This window comes from Dipodomys merriami, unplaced genomic scaffold (assembly GCF_024711535.1).
Source record: "Dipodomys merriami isolate MVZ:Mamm:240054 unplaced genomic scaffold, mDipMer1.0.p SCAF_2, whole genome shotgun sequence".
Classification (NCBI taxonomy): domain Eukaryota; kingdom Metazoa; phylum Chordata; class Mammalia; order Rodentia; family Heteromyidae; genus Dipodomys; species Dipodomys merriami.
The window spans coordinates 98191764-98217027 of record NW_027203381.1 but is presented as its reverse complement, the minus strand read 5'-3'; the positions used below and the strand labels follow the sequence as shown (position 1 = coordinate 98217027).

Here is a 25264-nt window from a genome sequence, read left to right as displayed (position 1 = left end):
CAGACTTTCAAATGCTGAATGAATAAATACAAATTTGTTGAGGGAATGAGCATATTGTGAAGCAAATATGGTAAACTAAGAAAAAACTTTTAAACTAATGGATAAAAATTAAAGAGGAATTAATACTCTGAGGTAAAATTCAATAATGTTTCAGCACAGATGCCTAACGTTTCATACAATTGCAATGACAATGCAAAATTCCATTTGTAGAGTTAATACTACATTCTCTATATTTTTCCTTTTCCTTTCCTTTCCTTTCCTGGACAATAAAACCAAGCAGACTCTTTATTATTTCTAGTAAGTTTTGAGAGACACATTATTAAAAAGCCCAAGCATATTGATATAAGAGAGCAGTCTAATTACAATAGTAGTAATTAGTGATCCTATGAAATTAAAAACTAGACATATTAATTAAAAATAGACATACAGAATACATAAGGACAAAATATTTATATGGCATGTTACCTGAATCCATTTATCTGGAATTGCCATGGCTAAGCGATAATCAAAGCCACCCCCTCCCTGGGAAATTGGAGAACATAGAGCTGGCATTCCTGATACATCCTAGAACAAATATATAAGCATCAATAGTTCAACTTGCTTTTTTTGTTTGGTAAACACTTTCCTGATTATAAACCTGAGGCCAATATGTCAAAACAATAATTAAGGACATATATTTCTGAGGTCTTTCAGTCACATAATTGTAATATTGATATTTCCATGTAAGGTTTTTAGTATTGTTGGGTGGTATCCAAGTATATACAAATGTATTAACTGAAACATGGTAGATTCAAAGGAGAACTCAAATAGTATAGACTCAAGGGAAAACTCAAAGAGTTTTTAATTTCTCAGAAGGCAAGGAAAAAGTTAAGCAAAATAGAACATAAAGAATTGGGTACTCCAAAGGGGTGGGGTGAGGTCAAGGAGAAAGGGATGGCCAAAGAAAGAGGGAAGGTGGGGGGAAGCAATTAAGAATTAAAAATATATGGGCTGGGAAGGTGGCTCAGTGGTAGAGTGCTTGCTTTGCATGCATGAGGCCCTGGGTTCGATTCCTCAGCACCACATAAGCAAAAAGAAAAAAGCCAAAAGTGGCGCTGTGGCTAAGTGGTAGAGCACTAAGCCTTGAGCTGAAGAGCTGAGGGACAGCGCCCAGGCCCAGAGTTCAGACCCCACAACCGGACCCCCCCCCAAAATATAATATATATATATATATATATATATATATATATATATATATATATATATATCCTACAAAATTAAGACGAGACAGGGGTGAGCTGGAGAGGAATGTGTAAGAAGGTTGAAAGGGCTGACAATGATCAAGATATATTGTTTGTAAACTGGGTTGTTAAATGGTAACTCCTTTGTATACTTCCTAAAGATAATTTTTTTTAAAAAGAAAGAAAAAGAAATTGGGGTTATCTATAAAAATAGCTTTTCAAAGTTCTGATGAGACCAAATCACCAGGGATTACCCACAGATTAATATTAAAGATCAAGATAAAATTTCTCAAGAAATTTTCTCAAGAAAACATTGGGACATATTGCCTATTATGTCTAAATGTTGTCTTAGGATATAGAATCTATTGATACATACATACTAAATATGCTTGAATACTAAATCTGAGTCTAGGAAAGCTGACACATTACATGATTATTTGACGTTGTTTGTAAAAGTATAGAGTTAGTAACTATTCTTTAAAAATTTTAAAGAAGAAAGTAACCATAAAATTCACCAAAGTAAATATACTTGCTGTATAAAATGTTGATATTGACTTACATAGCTTATGTAAATGATGGTTTTGAATAAAATGAATATATTCCTAATTCCTTAGAAATTCTATAAGGCATTTATAACTATTCCTGGAGGGACAATTCAGATATTTTAATTAATGAAATAGTTATTCTGAATGATAATTCAGGAAAAAAACTTTTAACACTTATATTCTTCATTATACATAAATTCACATATCTACCGTAGAATTTTATATAAAATTACATTACTTATTCATTACACTACTTCCTTTCCTTAAAAAGGAGTTCATGAGGATCAATTTCACATTTTGAAGAGATTCCCATTAGACAGAAAGTGAAGTATTGAAATTGAAGTAGTTTTCAATTCAAGTAGAACAAATTGAAGTCGCATCTTGCTTTTTAACAAAATTTAAACCCAGGTAATATAAAGTAAGCTAAAGTCTAAAGTTTCATTGGTAGAAAACACTGATAATCACACAAGAGCTCTCTGGCTGATGAAACTATTTTACTTGAAATGAGTGGAAAGATCAATGTAACAATTTTAACTTTCATAATTGCTTCTTTTCTTTAGTATCCACATCTGATTTGAGTTGTCATTAATTGTTCGTACAAGTTTTCATATATAGTTCTCTGCTTGGGATTGAAATAAAAATAATTGACAAACTAATTATTTTTTTGATGTCTGACAGACAAATTAAAGTGCTATATATAAAAGGAAAATGAAAGTTTAAAATGTACTCTGATGATAAAAGAGATTCAGTGTAAGTACTAACAAAACTTACAAGATAGACTTTAATATAGGGAGCTAGTGAGTTTGAGTGGGGACATCTAGATTGTATTATACTTTGGGGATTGCTTGTTTTTCTATTCTACATAAGTACTTATTCCAGGAATTTAAGGCCCCTGCTCTTATTCTCAGAAGATATTTATAAGGTAAAATGCCTGAAGACAAGAAAACTGTTCTCCATCTAGAGACAAACAGAGAAATCAGCAATAGCTGGATCTTTGGGGTTTGAAAAATGATGGATAGAGAAAAAAAATAAAAAATAATAAATACTAAAAGTAGAAAGACTCATTCCAAAAAACTAAATGCCAACTAAACAAACATAAACCTAATCCTAACTCCTTTCTTTTAATAAAAAGTAGCTTTATTATTTTATATGCCCATAACTAGACTTTGTATAGAACAATTTTTACATACTAAATTCAATTTTAATAATTCCTAGTTAGAGAACTCAGTAAACCAGGGGGACTTTAAATCTAAATTTAAATTAGCATAAGCATTTAGCAAACTTCTTAATTTATCACATTTATCACCAAGAGGGGAATTGTCAATTATGCATATACCAAATTATATCATTACACTGCAGCTTTGGGACAGTTAATCATGAACTTTCAGTAATCATAATAACTAGTGAACATTTGGCAATCTGAGAGCAATAACATAAACAAGAAAGGTAATAGAATAAGAACAAGAAAGGTTTCAAAGATGCTGGCAGGCAGCGAGCCATGCCATCTCTCCTGATTAAAGCAGAAAAGAAAAAAATAATAAACGAATTCATAGACAGACGCACCTTAATATTCAATTCTTTTCACTGCTGAAGGTCTCTGGGTAGATGGACCTGTCCACTGACTAGGATATTTTACTTTGTAACTACTGGCATTTTCTTTTGAACAACAGAATACTGACAAGTAATTAGTGTATATCATCTCCTAATAAGTACATTGAATCCTAAATAATGTGCCATTCATGTAAGACAGCTGTAATAGTTAGGGTACAATTTCATATTTGTATTTATTGACAACATGAGATTCGTTACTTAAATCCTGTACACTGAAAATGTGCTTTGTATTAAGGGGGTCAAAAAGTATGAGGTCATTGTGTTTTTACCTCAGCTATTGTTATCGAATCTGGATACAAAGTGTGAACCAAATGATTGGCCAACATGAGGTAAACCAAGGCATCTTCATCTACTTGCAGTCCAAAATATTCATTGTAATCACCTGAAAAATCCTGACCTAAAGAATAGAAAATAATTATGCATATATTAGGTCAACATGCAAATCTTCACTCTGGATAGACTTACCCAGAAATGGATAGAGCATTTGTTACTGTCAGAAAGTGTGGTATGTTACCAGCAGCAAATGTACTAAATAATTCCATTTCAACTTAGAGTGCAGATATTGGTGAAATTACTGTTTTTGAAAAAAATAGAAATTTAATTTACTTCAATTAAATTTTACAGCAGAAATATAATGTGATACAATACTGAAAAGTACTCTAGATTTTAAAATGTCAATATATTTTTCTATCACATCAAAATATACAGATATTAGTTTCTAAAGAATCTAATGACAGTCTTCTGAGATACAGTATGAGAAACACTTTGAAACTATTTTTGTTATATTTAACATGTGCTTCAATTTTTTACAATAAAGATTTCCTATGACAAATAATTCACTTTCTATCACTTCTCCTAAATTCTAATGTTGTGACTTAAAGTATATTTAAGACTATCGATTTACATTCTAGTCTCTTAATAATTAACTCTTATAGCTACATAAAATCAGTGTTTAAATGCCACCCTCCCACTTAATTCTTCTTCCTTCCCATCATCCCTCTCTTCTTTCCTTTCTTCTTTCTTTTTCTCTTTTTTCCCCTTTCTTTCTGTTTCTCTGTCTTTCCATCTTTTTTATGTTTTTCTGTTGTTTTTAGCCCTCACATCCCAGTTATTAAAGGAATCATAAGAAAAGATACAATGCAGGAAAACCACCAACCATCCTTCACATTAGGTTGAAAAAGGCAAAGTGATTTCTCCCCTTCATCTCTCAACTCCCACCCCTACCCCCACCAGTTTAACTTTCTAGGTTCCTTGATTGGGAGTACCATTGGCAAGGGAGCTGGTGAACAGAGGAGCCTTCAATCTGGCCCCTGTAAATCTCAGGAGAAAGGAGCCGCTGGCAGTCCGTGAAGCCAAAGTTTATATGGTGGGTGTGTGAAGTGCTTGTTCACCTTGCTGTTGTGTATACAAGTTCCCAGGAAAACATCTAGCAGTAGAAGATGACCAGGTCAGAGCTACTAAAGCCTGGTCTATTACTATTGGACCATCTCTGAGGCAGTAAACTGATTCTCCAGTGAGGAGTAGAGAATTACACATGACTTGAGATCTACAGGCCAATATAAAACTAAGGAAAAGTCTACAAGAAAATTCCAGAAGCTAGTGAGAAACAAGGGGCAGAAAGCTATGGCACAAAAACACTGTGGGATTCTGTAAGACGGCAAATCCTTTCATTTAAGTCCGGGATCAGATCAAACCCACCTGCCACAGTCCATGTCCACAGATAACATTTCACTTTCAGCCACGAAAAAAAGCTGAGAGAAAAAGATGGCTCATTGGAACTTGAGCCCCAGTTATGTTCTTCAGACAGAAACTCCATTATTTACCCTTTTACCACCAAGAACCACAGTGCTTGGAAAACAAGGTGGTCCCAGTGGGAAAATGCTATTTAAGGGACAACGTTCTATTTGTGTACACTGGAGCCACTGGACCCCCTAAAAAAGCAGCTGGGTTTGTGCCAGGAAGCTCACCCCACCTCGCCCAATTCTAGGAAATGGGACCAAACTCTTGTCTGCAGGACCATTCATTCATCCTTTGAAAAGAAGCTGGATTTAGACCTAGGGTTCCAGTTGGTTTTGCAAAAGGATCTGTGTTGATACATACAGGGCCTGATGGAGAAGAGCCTAGGTACCCAAATGACTTGGGGAAAGGAACTTGGCCAGTAGACCTTGGAAAGGCAGCTGGACTTGAACCCTGTAGGCCAGTAATCCTTGGAAAGTTGGCTGGGTTTGGGGCCCCTGGCCCATAAGCTCTTGGTAAACTTACTGGGCTTGGGGCCTGGGGGCCAGACCTTGGAAGGGTACCTGGGTTTGAAGTCATTGTGCCGGAAGACCAAGAGAAGGCAATGGGGTTCAATCTTCCTGAACCTGTCCCCTCGTGGAGAGGGATTGTCATTTACACCCGTTGGGCCATCCGGCCTTGAGAAGTGATCTGAATTAGGGCCTATTTTAATTAAGGCCAGAAGCCCTTAATCTAGGAGATGGATTTGGTTCTGGTAGGCAATTTCTCACGAACTGTGACCAGAGACTATGGAGGCAGGTATTGTTGCCATGAAGGATGGGTTTGTACCCATGTTACCAGAAGCCTGGGGGAAAGCAGCTGCTTTCCCAAAGACCTGCTGCTCTTAAAATGGGGGCAAGATATAAGCCTTTTTTGTGTAGTCGTTTTTGTTTGTTTTTTGTTTTATTTTTAATAGAATAATAAGTTCCATTATCAGGGTATATTTTAAGGTACAATAACAGGTGCTTTATTTCTCAAATCTTTCATTTGTACATCTCAACCATAATTCAACTGCCACATTTCATTTTCTTTTGATATTGTTGTAATTTATTTTAAAATAACTGACATGGATACAAGAGGGGAAAAATGAAGGAAAACGATGGAAAGGGTGACATTGTGCAAAAACACTGTACTCAACCTGGCTTATAGGATTAGGATAACTATTTAATAATTAAAAATAAATAAAACTAATATTTACTTGACAAAATATACACATTGGAGGTCCAAAATAAGGAACTGATATACTTGTTTACACTGAAGAAAATGCCAGTCAACTTTATTACATCCACCACATACCAGTGTTGTGTGTGTGTGTGTGTGTGTGTGTGTGTGTGTGTGTGTGTGTGTGTGTGTGTGTGTGTGTGTGTGTGTGTGTGTGTGTGTGTACTGATGTGTTTGAGGTTCTTTAAAATATGCTATTACATTCCCAAACAAATAACAGTAATATTATTCCAATCATCATGCTGTAGATTAGATTCTCCTCAACATTAATTATCTAATATCTATCTTTTGATCAAAATTTCTCCATTTATATTCCTTCCCAGATCCTGGCACCCACCAATCAAATTCCAAATTCTTAGGATTCATTTTGTTTTGGTAAAGAATTTTGAAGACAATGGTCCTTGGTAAGTGAATAATATAAATCTTTGTGTTATTTTTTAACCATGAAATAAGTATTTTCGATGTATTTTGACAAATTTCTTATTATTATGTTCACAAATTAACTTGTTTCTTAGGCTAATTATTTTAATAATAATTTTTCTTTTGTAGTATGTATCTTTTCCTCATGCAGTTTCAAGTTTTATGCCAAGTACACTGATGTTTAAAATACATACTCTTCACATAAAAGGTGTAAAAGGTTCTTATTTATATATATATTTCCAAGTATTTTCGTGGATCGTTTTTTCCTACTTGTTTCATTGTTCATGTTGCTGTGTTTATACTTTGAATGTATAAACATGTAAGACATGGTTTTCTTAATTTTTTAAAACATTTATGTTAAAGCTACTATATTACTAAGATGATATATTGCAAAGAAAATGATCTTGCATTTATGGTGGAAGGTATTTACATATTACCTCTTGCCAAAAAAAAATAAGCAATAATATAATAGGATAACTAAAAACAAATCTAACAGTAATGGTCATTATAGTTTCTATAATGTATCCTAAACCTGGATATTATCTCCTGATACACAAGTAAATAATAAAGATGTTAGCTTCTATTAATAAAAACATTAGGTTACATACCCATTCCATGGTGGTGATACAGCATGGATGTAACACCATCAAAACGAAATCCATCAAAACAATACTCTTCCATCCACCATCTTAGGTTTGATAATAGGAATCTTAGAACTTCCCAGCTAAAATATTAGACAAACAAATGTATTTAATTGTGTTTCTTATTTCTATACATTCTTGGCTCAGAGAATTGATTAGAAGTATCAATCTAAGCGGGCGCCAGTGGCTCATGCCTGTAGTCCTAGCTACTCAAGAGGCTGACATAGGAGGACTGTGGTTCAAAGCCAGCCAGGGCAGGAAAGTCCGTGAAACTCATCTTCAATAAACCACCAGAAAACTGGAAGTGGCACTGTAGCCCAAGAGGTAGAGCACTAGCCTTAAGCTGAAGAGCTGAGGGACAGCACTCAGGCCCAGCGTTCAAGCCCCACGACGGACCAAAAAAAATAAAAATAAAAAAAAGAAGTATCTATCTAAATATTTTCCTGTTCCAGGAAAATATTCAAAATCCAGGAATCAACTAATAAAACATTCAATTGTTTAGTGAAATTAGTTTTAAAAGGAAATTTATTAGTTACTTTTTTGTCATGAAATAATTTAGTGAAGAGATGATAGGAAAATAAATATTTTAAAGGAATCCCAAGAGAACAGACTGCTCTGTCCAATGTTGTGTGTTCATCAGCTACAATGGTTATTATCCTAGTAGCGTTTCAAAAAATATGTAAATTATCTTTGAATTTTTACCAAGATTTTTCATTTAATACAAATCTCACCGAATATATACTTATATATTAATTAACAATGTACCTTCAATAATAGTCTGCTAAAAATATTCATGTTACAATTTTAAAAAGATATAATTCAGAATACAAAGCCAAAGATTAAAACAGAAACCTGATATTAGGCAATATTGTATTTACCAGAGTATGGTGGGGTTTTTTTTGGTCCAGGTACTAAGGCTAGAACTCAGGACTTGTGTGCTGTCCTAGAGTGTTTTTGAAAAAGGCTAGAGCTCTTCCACTTGAGCCACGGCTCCATTTCTGGCTTTTTGGTAGTTAATTGGTGATATGAAACTCAAGGACTTTCTTGCCCTGGCTAGCTGTGAACCCTGATCATCAGACCTTAGCCTCCTGACCTGAGCCTCCTAGAATACAGGCATGAGCCAGGGGCAGCAAGCTAGTCTGTGGTATTGTAGAGCTAAAAGGAAAGCTAAATGTTACAAAGCAAATGCTCAAAAACAAGTTGTACAAACTGAAGAGCTGAATATCCACACATACAGAAGGAAAACAAAGAACTGTACAACTCAATTAAAAACACCACATGAAACAAAGCTATTTCGGACAACTAGAAGGAGGGCAACATCAATTAGCATTTTCTTTAGTCATATAGCTATGCTTGAGTTCTCTATCTTATTATAACTGTGGTGTTAAGACTTTAATACCCCATTTAGTTTAATGACAAAGCTGTAATAGTGTACACAAATCTTTAACCCAGTTGAAATTTGTAGATTTTTTTAAACCTTTCATATATTGAGGAGTAATCGAACATAACTAGAGAGTAAATCATCACAATCAACTCTGAAATTGTAAATTTAAACACCCAGAAAGATGAATGTTGCTAGTAATTAGCTGCTTTAAATAGGTGACTTTGAATTTGAAAAACTGAAACTTATGCTAAAAATAAAAATAAGGATAGAGTTCTAAGCAATCCAGTAGACAGAGGAACCATGAAGACCAGGATATTTAATGTTAAACCTTGAAGATAAAATTTGCTTATATGTTTGTATTGATACTTATTTTCATTTATTGTTTAAGGAATAAACATATTTAACAAAAAGAAATAAATACAAAGAGGCATACTATTTTTGATGTTTTCATTAGTATGTTTTATATATTTAGAGAAGTTTTGATTTAAGGAAAATGATAATGAATATATAGAGTTAATCTTTTTACTCTCTGTTCTCATGAATAACTATACTTTTTTAAAAACAGCTGCTGGGTGAAAAATGTCAGCAAAAAATATATGCATATATTTTCATGTCAATGTAATTTGAAAACAATATTCTGAAAAGGACATACACAGTTTTCTAGCTTGGTCACTGAACATAATGTACATTTTTCTTTCAAAAAGTAAACTGAAAGAAATGTCAGCCAAAAACACACCAGATTATCAATAATATTTGTTTAAATGCTAAATATCCTGGATAGATAACAGGAAAATATGACTCTATAAATCAGATTATAAACTAACCCTGGCTTTGTCCTAACATGTACGATTGTTTTTGTGGCTTGCAGAAAATTTTATTTTATTTTTAAAAAAATCTGAATCCTGTACATTCTATCTCTCCACATTCCCACTCACTGCACATTTTCTTATGCCTATTATATGTACTCATTGATATTACCAACTTCAACTTATGGACATTCTCTGTCAATCTAACACAAATATCATGGGCTAGATATTGACTAGGTAGATATAAATTTGTAACATAGAAAAGGACAAAATCAAATGACAAGAAAATAATGCCCAATGATATTGTAATTTATTACAAACAGAAGAAGGAAATGATGTGAATTTAATAATAGAAAATAATGCATTCTCAATATCAGATAATGGATTAAATGCAGAGTTAATAAAAGCCCTACTGATTCTTATCATTAAAATATTTACCCTATTTTATATTTTACTAAGAACAATAATACAACTATTTAATATATTAAAAGAAAAAGATCCATTTGAGTGTAATTGTGTTCAATATTTCACAAAAAGAAAAAAAAACAAATCCATCAAATATTGAACTGATAGTAATAAATTAAATTTATACTGCTATCAAAATAATCTGCCATTATATATTATCTCTAAAGAGTTGTATAAAAGAGTTACCATTTAACAATCAGTTTGTGAATATAATGCATCTTGCGACCTCTCTTAACATTCCTACCCATCTTTCCCAATCCACTCCTTTCTCTCATTTATTAAAAATTTTGCAGGATATATATTGAATTTTATACCTCCTCCTCCTCCTCCCCTTCCCCCTCCCCCCTCTCCCCTCCTCCTCCTCCTCCTCCTCTTCCTCCTCCTCTTCCTCCTCCTCCTCCTTCTTCTTCTTCTTTTTGTCTACTCCTCTCCCCTATCCCCATTCTACCCATTTCAAGTACCCTTTTCCTGTGTCAATTTTGTTGAACTTTGCTTTCTGAAAAATTACACTATTTGAGTCCTCCCTTGAATCAATCCCATTTTAGTTAATATTTTTGTTATATATTTGATACCATATAACATACTTAGAAACTAATTGTAGCTCTCACATGAGGGAAAATATACAACCTTTCGCTCTCAAGCCTGATTTGCTTCACTTAATATTTTCCAAGTCCTTCTATGTATTTGCAAATGATACAAAATTATTATTTCTAATGGAGGAGTAAATTTCCATTGTGTGATAAGTATATATAACATTTTTTTGACCCATTCACCCATTGAGGAGCATCTTAGCCACACCTTGGCAGTGATGAGCAATGCTGCAATGAACATGGCTGGGCTGGTGGCTTTACTCTACCTTGCTTTGGAATCTTGTGGGTAAATGCCCAGGAGTGGAACTGCTGAATCATATATTTTAGAAATAAATAATTTTTAAAAAGTAGTGTTTCCCATAAAAAATTGTAGAAGGATAAAGATATACAATAATTTAGAATATACTCAATAATCTAGATTTAAATTTGTGAATAATTCAAAAACTATTTTAATCAAAATATTAAAAAAATAGCATCAAGAGAAAAAAATGCAAAATTTTAATGTTAGCAGCAAGTAGGTGAATGTTTAAAATAGTATGTCTCTAATAAAAGTAATTTTATAAAATTAGATTACTAGGAAGTGTTATAGAAAAATGAGCCTTATAAGGCTAGAATTTTAAATAACTAGCCTTCGTTATGGATGAAAAATGAATTATCAGAGCTATATATTGAGAGAAACCACAAACTCACACACACACAAAAATACATTACAATCTTTGTGCTCCAAAGTTTTTGTTAGTTATAAACACCTGAGGTGTGACATCTGCATATGAAAAATAAATGGATTATATATTTTCAAGGCACAATTCAGAACTCACAGATGAAAACAGGTTGACAAATGTTATGCTTTCAGTGGAATGAAGAAGCAGAAATTTTTTTTTTACAACAAGTAAATATGAAACTTCAAGCCACCTCTAGAAAACTTCACTAGAAGACTCAAGACTAGAAAACTCAAGATATGCTGTACTCATGCTAACCATGCTTTATTACAGGGTAAGACTACAGAGGAAAAGTAGCAAGGAAAATAATTCAAGGGGAAAAGCTCAGAAGGAATCTAGATGCTAAGTTATAAGAACCCTGTCCTGATTCTTTCCATCAGGAAAGCTCACTCAGTTTCCAGGATTTCATTGGATCATGGAGACCAGGCACTCTCTGCCTTGGTATACAATCAAGCCCAGACCCTCTGGCAGAAAGCAAGTGTTCAGCATGCTTACACTGTTTTTACACAGATATGAAACAGAAAGAACACAGTTCTATGTAAGAACTTTCTAAAATCTATGTTTATGGCCACTGGCCAAGGCACTTTTTTTTTTCTTCAGGATAGCAGTCTTAGTCATGTAACATTTATTTTTTTTCCTTCATAAAAGCAGACCTAATTCTATAATAATAAAATACTTAGTGATTTAGGTTTCTTAAAAGAGAAAAAAAAATCATTTTATCTCAGAGATACTCAAAAGCAAGCTAAAGAATCTTAAATATGAATTCAGAATCTCAATAGTGGAAGGACACTTGATTGAGGTACATTGTTTTGAACCTAATTTCAATAGCTACACTGGATAATGAAAACATTATATCATATATTATTGAACTACTTCATTGAATCTAAAATGTGGAGGGGACGAACAAGCTTAAGGATCATGTCACCAGTGAAAATATAGATTAAGATGTCCAATACTACTATCATAGTTTTCACATTCAGTACTCATCAGTTCTACTTTTCATCATTCAGGAATTAGGAGGAGGAGTTATGATGAATTCCAAATCACTGCTGCATTAAAAATATTGCTCAGGATATCTCTAGTAATAAATGAACTAAATCATCTCAAATGAACAGTTTGCCTTGAATCAAAGAATGAAAATGTCTAACAAAGGGTACAAATAAAAAAGGCAATTTACTCTTTCTACTGCAAAATGCCATCAGAGCCCATAATACAGTTGATATATCCAGTTGATTAGAGGCCCATAAAAATATACAGAAGAATTACAAAAAAAGAATAAAGTATTACTTTGGTGGGTTTCAATAGACAAGGCAAGATGTCAGATTTATTCTGTTGACTATGATTTACAAACAACTGAGAAGCTTAATACCCAAAAAATTGAGAGAGCTAGCTATTAACTTGCAGATAATTATGATAAACAAACCAGCAAAAATGTAACAACAAATAACAGCATACCTCACTGTCAATATGAAAAAGTTTGAGGATAACTTAATCATTTGTTTCATAATTCAAACTATTAATTTTCTTGATCCATTCATGTACAGAGGGGAATCTGGGATGATTCTATATCTTAGCTATGGTAAATAATACTGCAATGGACATAATTGTGCTGGTAGCTTTAGGGTGGCTGTGTTTGATGTCAATTAGGTAAATGCCTAGGAGTGGGATTTCTGGGTTACAGGGGAGCTCTATGTTTAGCCTAATGAGGAATCTCCATACTGCTTTCCAGAGTGGTTGATCAAGTTTACACTTCCACCAACCACGAAGTAGCGTTCCCCTTTGGCCACATCCCTGCCAGCATCTGTTATTAATCGTTTTCTTGACAATGGCTATTCTAACGGGGGTGAGGTGGACCCTCAATGCTGTTTTGATTTGTATTTCTTTTATGGCCAGGTATGTTGAACATTTCTTCCTGTGAGTATTGGTGATTCTTATTTCCTCTTCAGAGAAGTCTCTCCTGAAGTCTTTAGCCACTTATTAATGGGGTGCCTTTTTTTTTGAGGATTTGTTTTAGGTGATTTAATTGTTTGAGCTCTAAGTATATTTCAGATATGAGGTCCTTGTCTGTTGTATACATAGTGAAGATCTTCTCCCAAACAGTGGTCATTCTATTTATGTTGCTAGCTATATCCTTTGTCAAACAGAATTCTGCAGTTTATTGCAATCCATTTTCCAACCTTTCTTTGATCTCTTGTTTCTGGGTCTCAGCCCAAATGGTCCTCAGTAGATGAATGGATCAAGAAAATATGGTATACATATACAATGGGATTCTATACTTCATTAGAAAGAATGACACCGCCCCATTTGTAAGGAAATGGAAAGACTTGGAAAAAATCATATTAAGTGAAGTAAGCCATAGGCTTACTTAGCATATGTCTAAGGTAGTTCAAGCAGAGGATCACAATAGCTCAAGAGCTATGAACATATGACCATACAAAATGATGCTAATTGAAATGAACTCTAAGATATGAAACAAGAGTTGTGTATGTGTGTGTGTGTGAGAGAGAGAGAGAGAGAGAGAAAGAGAGAGAGAGAGAGAGAGAGAGAGAGGAGAGAGAGAAAGAGGGAGAGGGAGAGAGGGAGAGAGAGAAGGAGAGAGGGAGAGACAGAAAGAGTATACTCTTTGCAGTTATTTCTTTTTCCTTTTGATTTATTTTTCTTTGTTTTATATCCTTGTTGTCACTGTTTTTTATTTCAGGCCCTTTGTCTTATTTATCTGATTTGGGGAAGGGAAGAGGAATCACAGAAATGGTGAGACAAAGAACAAAGGCTGATCCAATGCAACAACAACATTCAGTAGACACAACTTGAGCAGGAGAATAGCTGGGGGGTCAGGGAAACAAGAAAATGAGGGAGGGAGTTACAATGCTTAACAGGAATTGTACTCATATCCAACTGCAACCCCATTGTATATCACCTTTACAATAAAATAAAAAAAAATAAAACTACTAATACATAATTTGGGAACTAATGTGGACAGTTAACTGATTTGCTCAATGTCATTTAATTTTCATAAAGCAGAAAAAATTCTTTATAGAAAAAGACATTGAAATGAATCTGAGTTTCTTATTAGCCACTCTATGTAAATCATATTTACATCTATACTAGATGTGAGTCATCTAGTATAGAAGCTGAAAGCATTGACAATATATACCTATAAGAAATTCTAGCAATCAAACTAATCAGGGCTGTGGTTGGTTTGGTAGTTTGAAATATTCAACCTATAATCAAGTAATAAGGACTTAATAGGGAAATTTTTGTCACACAGAGATATTCCTAATATTAACATTGTAGAAAATACTCTTACAATCAAAAATAGTTGATTGTCTCACATTCTGCCAATAAACTTTATAATGAAATAAAACACAGCCAAATTTTCTTGGCAAGAAAGTGTAATCAGTTATAATGACAATTATTTAATGAAATTACATTTTGTAATCCAAGCCTGTTTTGCAAATGTTCTATTTATTTGTGGTTCAGAACAACCTCTGAGATTTTCAAAACACACAACCTAATTCTTCAGATATTGTTAAAGCTTCTAGAAGGAATTATTAAACTGGGGCAAAAGTTCAAAAGATGGTATGATTGTTTTGGTTATTCCATGGTGACTGAGACCAAAGTGCTATGAAACAGTATGACATAAAACCATGAAGTAAAACCTTCCATGTTTCTATCTGGGTTTCCATTGGGGTAAAAGAAGATGTAAAAACAAAAACATTTAAATACAAATTGTATTTATGATCTAATTTGTTCTAGCAATTGAAATATTTAATTTTCAAATGCATCTTCAAAAATATAATGATATCTGAATGATATCAAATCAAGATAATTGTTATTAAACTACATATTTTTCTAAAGTAGCCTGGAATTTAATTACTTGTGCATGCCACATATATGTTTTAAAGTATCATGATTGATGGAAGGTGTTGAGAATGTATCTGTTAGTGATAAATACACAGTAACATTTTCATTAAGTTGAATGCATAATATAGGGGTACAAACAAATTATAAATACTAACAAAATATATTGTTACAAGAGTGATTAAATTTATAAAACAAAACCAGTCAATAGTCATTCAAACCTGTAATCCTAGCTATTCATAAGGCTCAGATCTGAGAATTCTGATTCAGAGGCAGATCAGGCAAGAATTTCCTTGAGACTTTTATTTCCAATTAATCCACAAAAGACCAGAAGCAGAGGTATGTTTCAAATGGTGGAGCACCAGCATTAAGTGAAAATGCTGAGAGACAGCACCCAGGCCAAGTTCAACTCTGAATACCAGCACTGTATATCTATATCTATATCTATATCTTTCTCTATATATATATATTTGCAGGAGAGAATACTAATGTACTGAAAAAGTAACTGTTATATTTACATGAGGGTGAGTGGGAAGAGCTAAATTTCTTAGAAGTCACATGAAGGTTGAAATCTATATCATAACTGTATACATCATGGAAAATTAACTTGAAGTTCAGTCTTCCTGAATATACACGGATGCCATTCTTGACACTACAGGTTAACACTGTCTTCCTAATTTAACTGAACACTGTAGAGGTAGGAACTATGCGCTAGATTATTTTGATTCATTTTAACCCAACTGACATTAATTAAATTAATCATTAACACAGAAAGCTAAAAACCACAAAAACATCCAAAGCAGTAAAACAACACATTTAAACCAATATAGTCTACTAACAAGTACTGTTCAAGCTAGGTGTCAGTGGATCACACCTGTAATCCTAGCTAGGCAGGAAGCTTATATATGAAGGATTGAGGTTCCAAGACAGGCCAAACAGAAAAATCCTTGAAACTCTCATCTCTAACAAACTACTCAACAAAAGCTGGAAGTAGAGTTGGGACTCAAGTGGTACACAACTAGCTTTGAGTGAATATATATACACATACATCTAAATGTATGTGCATAAATATTCAGATATATTGCTATAAGAAATGGAAATTAAAAAATATGTCACTGGAATAAATGAAACATAAGCAATGGCTGTCAAAGTAATAGATACTTAAAAAAATAGCTCAGTAATTATTGTGATGTAGAATTTAGAGAGCTAATTTCATGAAGGAAACTAAATAAATTACTTAGAACAGTTGAATAAAAGATTATCTTCATCCCTTTTCCCTACAGTTTATAATCCCTGCTTAGGGACCTTTTAGAACATGTTTACCACTAGAAAAAGTTAAATTACTAAACTCCACTAATCTTTCTTCCTTATTAATGCATGAATTTATGTATTAGAGATTTTTAACACACATGAGCATTCATGCAAACATATACCTCAATTTAAAAGAAAAGTAAAATGTCCAGCCTCTAGTTAGAATAAGTTCAAATTGGTCTGTATATATAAAATGTACATTGGAATATGAATGCTTATGATTAAACATTGAAAATTTTCCCAAATGTTATATAAACCTCTGGTGAGAACAACAAAAAGAAGAAACCATAAAAACATCAGTATCCTTAAGGAATTATCAGCTTCTTTTTGTTTGTTCTTATTATGAATTTTGCATTTGCACATTGCTGCCTAGAATTTCAAAAGGTTTGTCAATGATTAATTTAAGAATGTACCCATGTTGCCAAGATATTGCTGAGATATTTTTACATAGATACAGATATATGTATAGATATTATGGAGAAACTAATCAGAAAAATAGACCTTCCAATATGCAGGAATGTTACAAATAAGGAAACAAACAGTACCAAATGATTACTGCACTCTAATATATATTAGTCAATTTCAGGTCCTTACCCACAGATCATATGAGAAGCAACAATGTGTGTTTTATCAGAAAATCAAATTGCTGATTATTTGAAAGTTAAAAATGAATTTAAAGAACTTAAATATATATTATATAAAATATGTATTAAATATTATAATATATGTTAAATGCTAGACTTTATCTGAGGGCTTTCCTGGATTAGTTGTATGTGATTCATACAATTATCCTCCAGACTACACATACTACAAGGGCTGGCACCGTCTTCATGTGATATATAGGGTCTCATTCTATGTCATAATCAGTCAGTTCTAGTGTTGTAGAGTAAGAGAGATCATAAAAAAATATGCGATGGAATATATATGGAATGGATGTTACAGAATTTCAATTAAAAAATCCTTACAAATCAGGCAGTAATAATCCATAAATGCTTTAAATATATAATTATATTCAATTTTTTCATTGTATCCTTGGTAAAATATATTATTTTATTCTACAATGGTACAGTTTCCATTTGAGACTGAGAATTAAATTAAAATAAGACAAATTAAAAGATGATCCAGGTCTTCAAAACTTAATGAAAACTCAAAGTAACAAAATCTTAATATGTATTTTGTTGTTGTTGTTGCTCCTTGGCTTTTCTTTGCTGGTTAATGAATGATCTGTTAGTTAAATTGAAAGCTCTGAATTACCACAGGAATCTTGATGAGAATTGTAGTAAAACTTTCAAACTTGCTTCTTGAGAGACCTTTTGCTCAAGAATGCATGTTTGTAATGTACCAAGTATCTTCACTGTTAATATTGTTGATTCTAGTGACCAAATCTATTTTAGAAAGAAATGATTTCAATTTGGATGTTACAAAACTCTAAGTAGAAGCTCAGATAAATCAAACACTCTCACTTTTCACTAACACAGAAACATGATTCAAAATCATTCAATCAGTTCCATGAAGGATATAGATGAGGAAAAAAAGGAATAAAATGGATGTAGAAAGTCAATAATGATTGTAAATGGAAGAAGAGAATAAAACAATTTCATGAAGAAATGGAAATGTTCAGAAAACAATAGATATGAACAACATTTAATACTGCTGTGGAATATTAACTCATTTTCTCATAATTGGATGACTTTTTCCAATTATTATGATGTCACATCAATTATCAGGCCTATTGATTCAAATTCCTGATTACTTTTTCCTTAGAGCAAGAGCAATACTAACTATTCTTGGTGTGTCTACCTCTTCCTGTTACCATCAAAGCACACAATTCTTTGACCTTTGATTTAGCAAGTTAATCAACAAATTATTTCAAAGATGCTTTGTTTACTGTACTTGTTAGTCTTTGGCAATTGACTGAAAATAAACTGAAAAATGTATCACTTTGAAAGATGAAAGAGAGGAAGATCTAGTTGAAGACAAATGCTTGCTTATGAAAAACTTTGTCATATTTATAGATAAAAGACCTATATTTGTTTCTCATAATTCATAAACATTTCATAAGGAAAAAATCTTTGAAGGTTTCTGATCTAATGAAAACAAGAAAAGAAAATGATTTTGATAAATTGGGAGTGGTATTATATATCTGTTGTGGGTTTGGTTTTTGTTTTTGTGATTTTTTTTTTTTTGGTAGATAAATGAATTGTGGCCCAGACACGGTTGGTGCACCAAGCAGGGAACAATAGCTTTCTAAAACTCCAAAGCTTGTTGATATCACTTGTGATTATAGGGGCATACACTTGAACTGTACCATTTTTCTCTTCAGTGGTGACCACTGTGGAAGCACACTGGCTCAGAGGTCGGCAGGGCGCTTTCAAGTTCAGTTTTATAATTTTGAAGAACTGGATTGTTGAAAACTGATAAGTTCCCAATTTAGTCTGTCAAAAACATGAAAGTGGTCTGCCACTCTACTTTAACAAAAATCTTCCTTCTTTAAACACAGCAGGGAGGTTAACATAATGATCTTCTTCAAAATTGGATTTAAATTAAATGACTGATTTCAAGATTTTGACCAAATGTTTTGGAAAAGGAAAATTATCTCCATGGTACACTTGATGGATATTTAAAAATACACTATCCTAAAGAATGATATTTCTCCCTGTATCTTTATCTCCAAATTATTCAAGTTTCTAAAAGATAGAACAACAGAAGTCTTAACCTACTGGAAATATTTTGATGCGACTGAAATTTTCAAGTGTAAAACCGCTAACAAGAATGTAGGAATGTATTTCTGTACTGGACAATGGCTAAGATTTCTGACTAAAATATAACATGAAGTCAGAATTTGTCTGGTATATTACATTCCACTCAGACTCTCACATTTAAGAGGGATACTGACAACTCCAAGTTTGTTAATAAATAAGAATTTGAAACCATGTAATGCAATAGCAAAAACAATTGGGGGAAAATGAAAATACACTCTCTGGAAATAGAAACTACCACAGGGTATAAAACTCAAATGCACACTACATAGAAAAGTGATTGGATCTGCTTTGTGAGCTTCCATGAGTAACAAATTGATAGACAGACTTTGAACTCAATATAAAAATATATATATGGAAAAGGTTACTTCACAAGGCAAGCTTCAAAGTACTGGAGATATTCAAGGTAAGGAGAATTAGGAATTATGAAGAAATCCTAAGAATTAAACTATGACACTGAGTCCTTTCAAAGTCCTAAATTTTCTAGATGAGAATGTACCACAAGACAGCTCCCAGATTTATAAGAAAATTTCAGAGGAAGGTAAATAGCAGCATAGGGCCATAACAATACATTGTGACTGAAATCCATATAACTATGGCATCACCTACAAATACTTCCTTGAAGAAGAATGATAAAAATAATCTGTGCAAAGATTAAATTAGTAAAATCAAGAATAAATGAAAAATTAAAGAAAATATTTTGAGAAAAGAGCAGTGAGATGCATGATTACCAGTAAAAAGCAAACAAACCCCAAACAATCATCATCCATCTTTTTTAAAATATATATTTACTGTAGGGCTGGGAATGCGGCTTAGTGGTAGAGTGCTTGCCTAGCATGCACAGACCCCTGAGTTTGATTCCTCACCAACATATAAAAGGAAAAAGCCAAAAGTGGTGCTGGGAATTACACTCAGGGAGCTTTTTTGCTCAAGGCTAGCACTCTAACACTTTGAGCTACAGTGTTACTTCCAGTTTTCTGGTGGTTAATTGCTCCGGCCGGCTTTGAACCACAATCCTCAGATCTCAGCCACCAAAGTAGGTAGGATTACAGGCATGAACCACCAGTTGCCAGCTTCATTTAGTTATTATCATTTTTTGATGTCTGTAGAATTGTAGTTCAAAGCCAGTCTGGGTAGGACAGTCTATGAGACACTTATCTCAATTAACAACCAAGAAGCTGAAAATGGAGCTGTTCCTCAAGGGTTAGAGATCGAGGCTTGAGTAAAAATACTCAAAAGACAATGCTTAGGCCCTGAGTTCAAGCCCCAGGCTCATCAAAACAGAAAACAATAAAACATCACACTACCAATATGTAACATTCACTCTAAAATACAGACTTCACCAAAGTTTTACACAACCATACATAAATAGATTGATAGATACATTCATACATACATACAACATATTTACATACATATATACTTACAGATACACAGATACACATCCATTTTTCAAGGTATTTTGTATACATGTAATATAGAACTCTTTTTTCATGCATATCTTTAAAGCTAAGTGTCTTATTTGTGCAATTGAGAACAAAAATCACTGAATTAGCTACAAACTTGATTGTGTTAACAGTAACAAACTATTAAATCACCTATATATGTAATTAACAAACATTTGGATTTTAGGATGTGATATGCATACAAATAAAATGCATACAACACACGCATAAAATGGTGGGAAATTACACTCTAGTTGATATTTATATGAGCTAATTCCTATCTACAAGGAGTTGAAATGTAAGAACTTACATTTTTAAAAAATGAATCTGAATGCCATCTTCTACAAGATGTTAATACAGCCTGCATAAAGAACTAAGTTTTACTCTGAGTTGTTCCCAGTATCTCTGAACTACCTAGGTTTGTGCTCAAATAGCTTCAAAGGTTTGTTTCTTAAGATAACTTCCTAGACACCAGCGGGTTTTTAATACAAGTGAAAATCTTCAGCACAGCAGGGGGAAAGCCAAATATAGAGAAGACAAAGAAGAGAACCATGATAGCAAACCACAGCTATACTTTTTCTGACACAAACACAAATCATTCCCTGCCTCGGAAACTTGCTTTCCCTTGTGTTAGAGTATGTGAGGATGAAGGAGAAAGAAGCACAGAAGTAAAACAGAATATACAGAATGTTCTATGGCTGCATTAATGAGAGGTAATCTCAGGTCATTATCAATTCAGAGATGACGAAGAATTACTTTTCCTCAAAGTATTTGGTCTTGAGTGAGTTTTATTTTTCTATTGGTATGATCTTTTATACTTAGATTCCTTGTAGAAATTTGAATTTATATGTTTGAATTAAAAAATGTAGAGACAGGGCTGGGAAGCTGGCTCAGTAGTAGAGTGCTTGCCTCACATGCATGAGGCCCTGGGTTCGATTCCTCAGCACACAGAAAGCAGAAAAAAGTGGGAAGTGGCACTATGGCTCAAGTGGTAGGGCACTAGCCTTGAGCTGAAGAGCTGAGGGTCAGCACCCAGGCCCAGAGTTCAGGCTCTACGATCGACAAAAAAACAAAAAAATACAACAACAACAAAAAATTGTAGAGACAACTTATCACATGTCTGCTAAAATTGAAAAGCAGTAATATAAAAACCATGAACTAGTCATTACTGTGGTTTGCAGTTATGCCTTTCAAATACCATACACCTTTATGAACAAATGAATATTTGGAATCTACGAGGGAAAGGAAGAAAAGAAGAGAACAAGACCAAAATAACAATAAACAAACAAAAACAGTGCATGAAAAAAGAAGGTTGCCCGATAAAACTTTGAAAAGCTGTTGGTAAAAACCATCTGTTCTAAACAAAGCAGTGTTTTTTTAGAATAAAAATATAAATACTGAATCAGGTTGTGCTTTCTAGTACTAAAAACAACAGTAAGTAAAGCTTCATTTTTCTAAAATGTGAATTGTAAGAATTGGGAGTTGATCAAAAGAAAGAAAACTGGGGGATTTTAATGAAATAAACGACTTAAAAAGTGACAAACATCTCTCAGTAAGGGTCAGAGAATAGCTCAGAAACAGCAGAGCCTGAATGTCAAAGCAAACCTGACCTAAAATCATTCCATCTCCTAACTCACCTTATTATCATACTTGTAAAGGAGGAGGAGGAGCAACTGAACAGTAACAAGTAACAAGCATGTAATTATTAAATACATACTTGCACACTAATCAATGGAATGTCTCTTAGATAAGATCAGAAGAAATATGTCATGAACATTTAAAACATGCACATGCAAAGAAAATCACACATTTTTACTATTGATTTAGCTAGTAAACAAAGAATAAAAAGAAAATATCAAGGACAAACATTCCAGGAAGTATGAGTTTAGGCTCAAACTTAAGAAGGAATTTTACATGGGAGAGTAGTAGCACCCTAAGATATGTATCAGAGATTCTCTGACTAAAATACCAAATAAAGCTTGGCACTGGTGGCTCACGCCTATAATCCTAGCTACTCAGGGGACTGAGAGCTGAGGATTAAGGACCAAAGCCAACCTAGGCAGGTAAGTCCTTGAGACTCTTATCTCCAATTAACCACCAGAAAACCAGAAGTGGTATTGTGGCTCAAGCCTTGAGCTAAGAGCTGAGGGAGACAGTGCCAAGGCCCAGAGTTCAAACACCATGACCAAACAAAAACAAAAACAAAAAAACAAACTTACAAACAACACTTTTGGTAATTTAAAACATTTAAAAGATTATTTCTATTAAATAAAGATAGTAAGTTTATTTGTTTTTAAAGACTAATGCAGAATAAAGTATATACACAAGTAAGATTTCAAAGTAATCCTCACTGCAAAGCAGTTAACAGGCCTGGGAATATAGCTCAGTGTAAGAGCACTGGCCTAGTATGTGTAATGTCCTGGGTTCAGATGTGGGGAGCAGTAGGGGAAGGACAGAGAACAAGAATAGATGATAGCTCATTTTCAATTATTAACACAACCTTTAAAAATTTATCACTTTTACCAGAAATACTTTGAAGTTAACATTTTGTTTTTTCTTGACAACTTAAATATAAATTGTGAACATAATTTGAAGCTTTTTTTTAATGATTCAGGCTTATTATGATCAATTATTACAACACAGTGCAGGCTAATGATGCCCAGAGGGACACTTAAGTGTACAGACCTGTTCGCTACTGCACCTAAGTGGCCTGACATTGCTGTGCTTTCAGTTCTGCTTTCTGACCTTGGTAGCTATTTGCTCTTTACTGTTATTCTCAGAGGTGACATCTCAATTCTGTTAGCTGTTGATTATAATCTGTCATTTTGGCAACTTGCACTTCCATTAAAAACAAAGAAAGAAATGAACAAACAAAACAGGTTAGCTTGCTTTAACAAAAATTAGTATAAGCCAGGTTTTGGTATCTCATGCCTCTAGTCTTAGCTACTCAGGTGGCTGAGATCTGAGGATCATTATTTGAAGGCAGCCCAGGCAGAAAATCCTATGAAACACTCAACTCCAATTAACCAGGAAAAAGCTGGAAGTGAAGGTGTAGCAAACAACACAGAACTTCAGTCTTGAGCAAAAAGCTAAGAGACAATGTCCAGGTCCTGTGTTCAAATCCCACCCCTCCATCCCCCCCCACAATAGTATTAGACCATAATACACAAAGAGCCATAATTATTATGGCACATATACTAGCTCATGCAAAATTGTTGTTTCTATCCTTTTTGTTTCAGAGGAGTAAGCTAATAAATTTTCTCAGAAGATGATTATGAAAATGGTATTATAATGATGATGATGATCACAATTACCACAACTATAAATAAGATATTGGGAAAAGTATGTTAATGAATCTTCACAACCTTAGAAGGAAGACAAGTGATAATCTTATTTTACATAGAAAGAATTCAACGTTTGAAAATAAGTAGTTTACTATCTTACTGCTAGTGAGTGGTGAATGTAGGCTTATACCCATTCTGTATCTTCTAGACAGGTTCAGTACTATATTTACAATTTGTGCAATTACAACTTCAATATAAGATGTTAAAAGTTAGCCAGGTGTGGGTGGTTCACGCCTGTAATCCTAGCTACTCAGGAGGCTCAGATCTGAGGATCAGGGTTCAAAACCAGTCAAAGCAGGAAACTCTGTGAGACTCTTATCTCCAATAAGCCACTCAGAAAACTGAGGTGATGCTGTGGCTCAAGTGGTAGAGCTCTGGCCTTGAGCTGAAGAGCTGAGGGATAGCCCCGAGGCCCAGAGTTCAAGTCCCATAACCGACACACAAAAAAAAAAAAATCAAAAGCTACTGTTTATTAACAGTGCAGACATCCTCAATAAACCTAAATTTTGTTTTATTGGGGCATTTAAAACTAAGGTAATTTTATTTAAAAGTGGGGATTTTAATTTAAGTGAAAAGTGCTTTACAGTCCATATTTTCACCTAGAAATAGTTGACAGTACTTGATTAATGACAGCTACCTTGGTCAGGGCCTGTTTGTTTTGGACAGCCTGTTACCTACTAGCTGCTGTGTCCTTACTATATTCTTAATTAAAAATCTGAAAATACACAATGGTATTTTACTCATTGATTACAAAGAATGATAGTGTACTATTAGGAAATGCCTGGAAAAAATTACATTCAATGAAGTAGGTCTGACCCTGAGAGACAAAGGACCCATGTTTTCCCTTATATGGATAAGCTTAAATTTAGCTTATAAACCTAAAAGTAAATGTGTTGTATATCCAAGTATATACAAGTGTGTTAACTGAAATATGGTAGATTCAAGGGAAATTTCAAATTGTGTAATTCTTTACAAAGGCAAAATCAAAGTTCAGCAAAATAAAACACAAGGAAATGAGTACTCAAATGGGGCAGGATGAGGTCTGTGAAAAGGAGTGGACAAATGAAGAGAAGAGGGTGAAGATGCAGTGAAGAATCCAGTGTATATCTTATAAAATTAAGAAGAGTGAAGTGTTAAGTAGGAGAC

General features: G+C 33.6%; 1 protein-coding gene across 2 annotated transcripts in view; it reads right to left on the bottom strand.

The window, feature by feature from the left end:
- The window catches only part of Gbe1 (1,4-alpha-glucan branching enzyme 1), a 210857-nt gene that overhangs the window by 62990 nt on the left and 122603 nt on the right, over window positions 1–25264 (bottom strand). For both annotated transcript variants that reach the window (XM_070030451.1, XM_070030450.1), the window contains exons 8-10: window positions 7402–7517; window positions 3646–3773; window positions 466–564 (exon numbers count right to left, since the gene is read on the bottom strand). In XM_070030451.1, the coding sequence (XP_069886552.1) occupies window positions 466–564; window positions 3646–3773; window positions 7402–7517 (343 nt within the window). The remainder of the gene's footprint in view (window positions 1–465; window positions 565–3645; window positions 3774–7401; window positions 7518–25264) is intronic.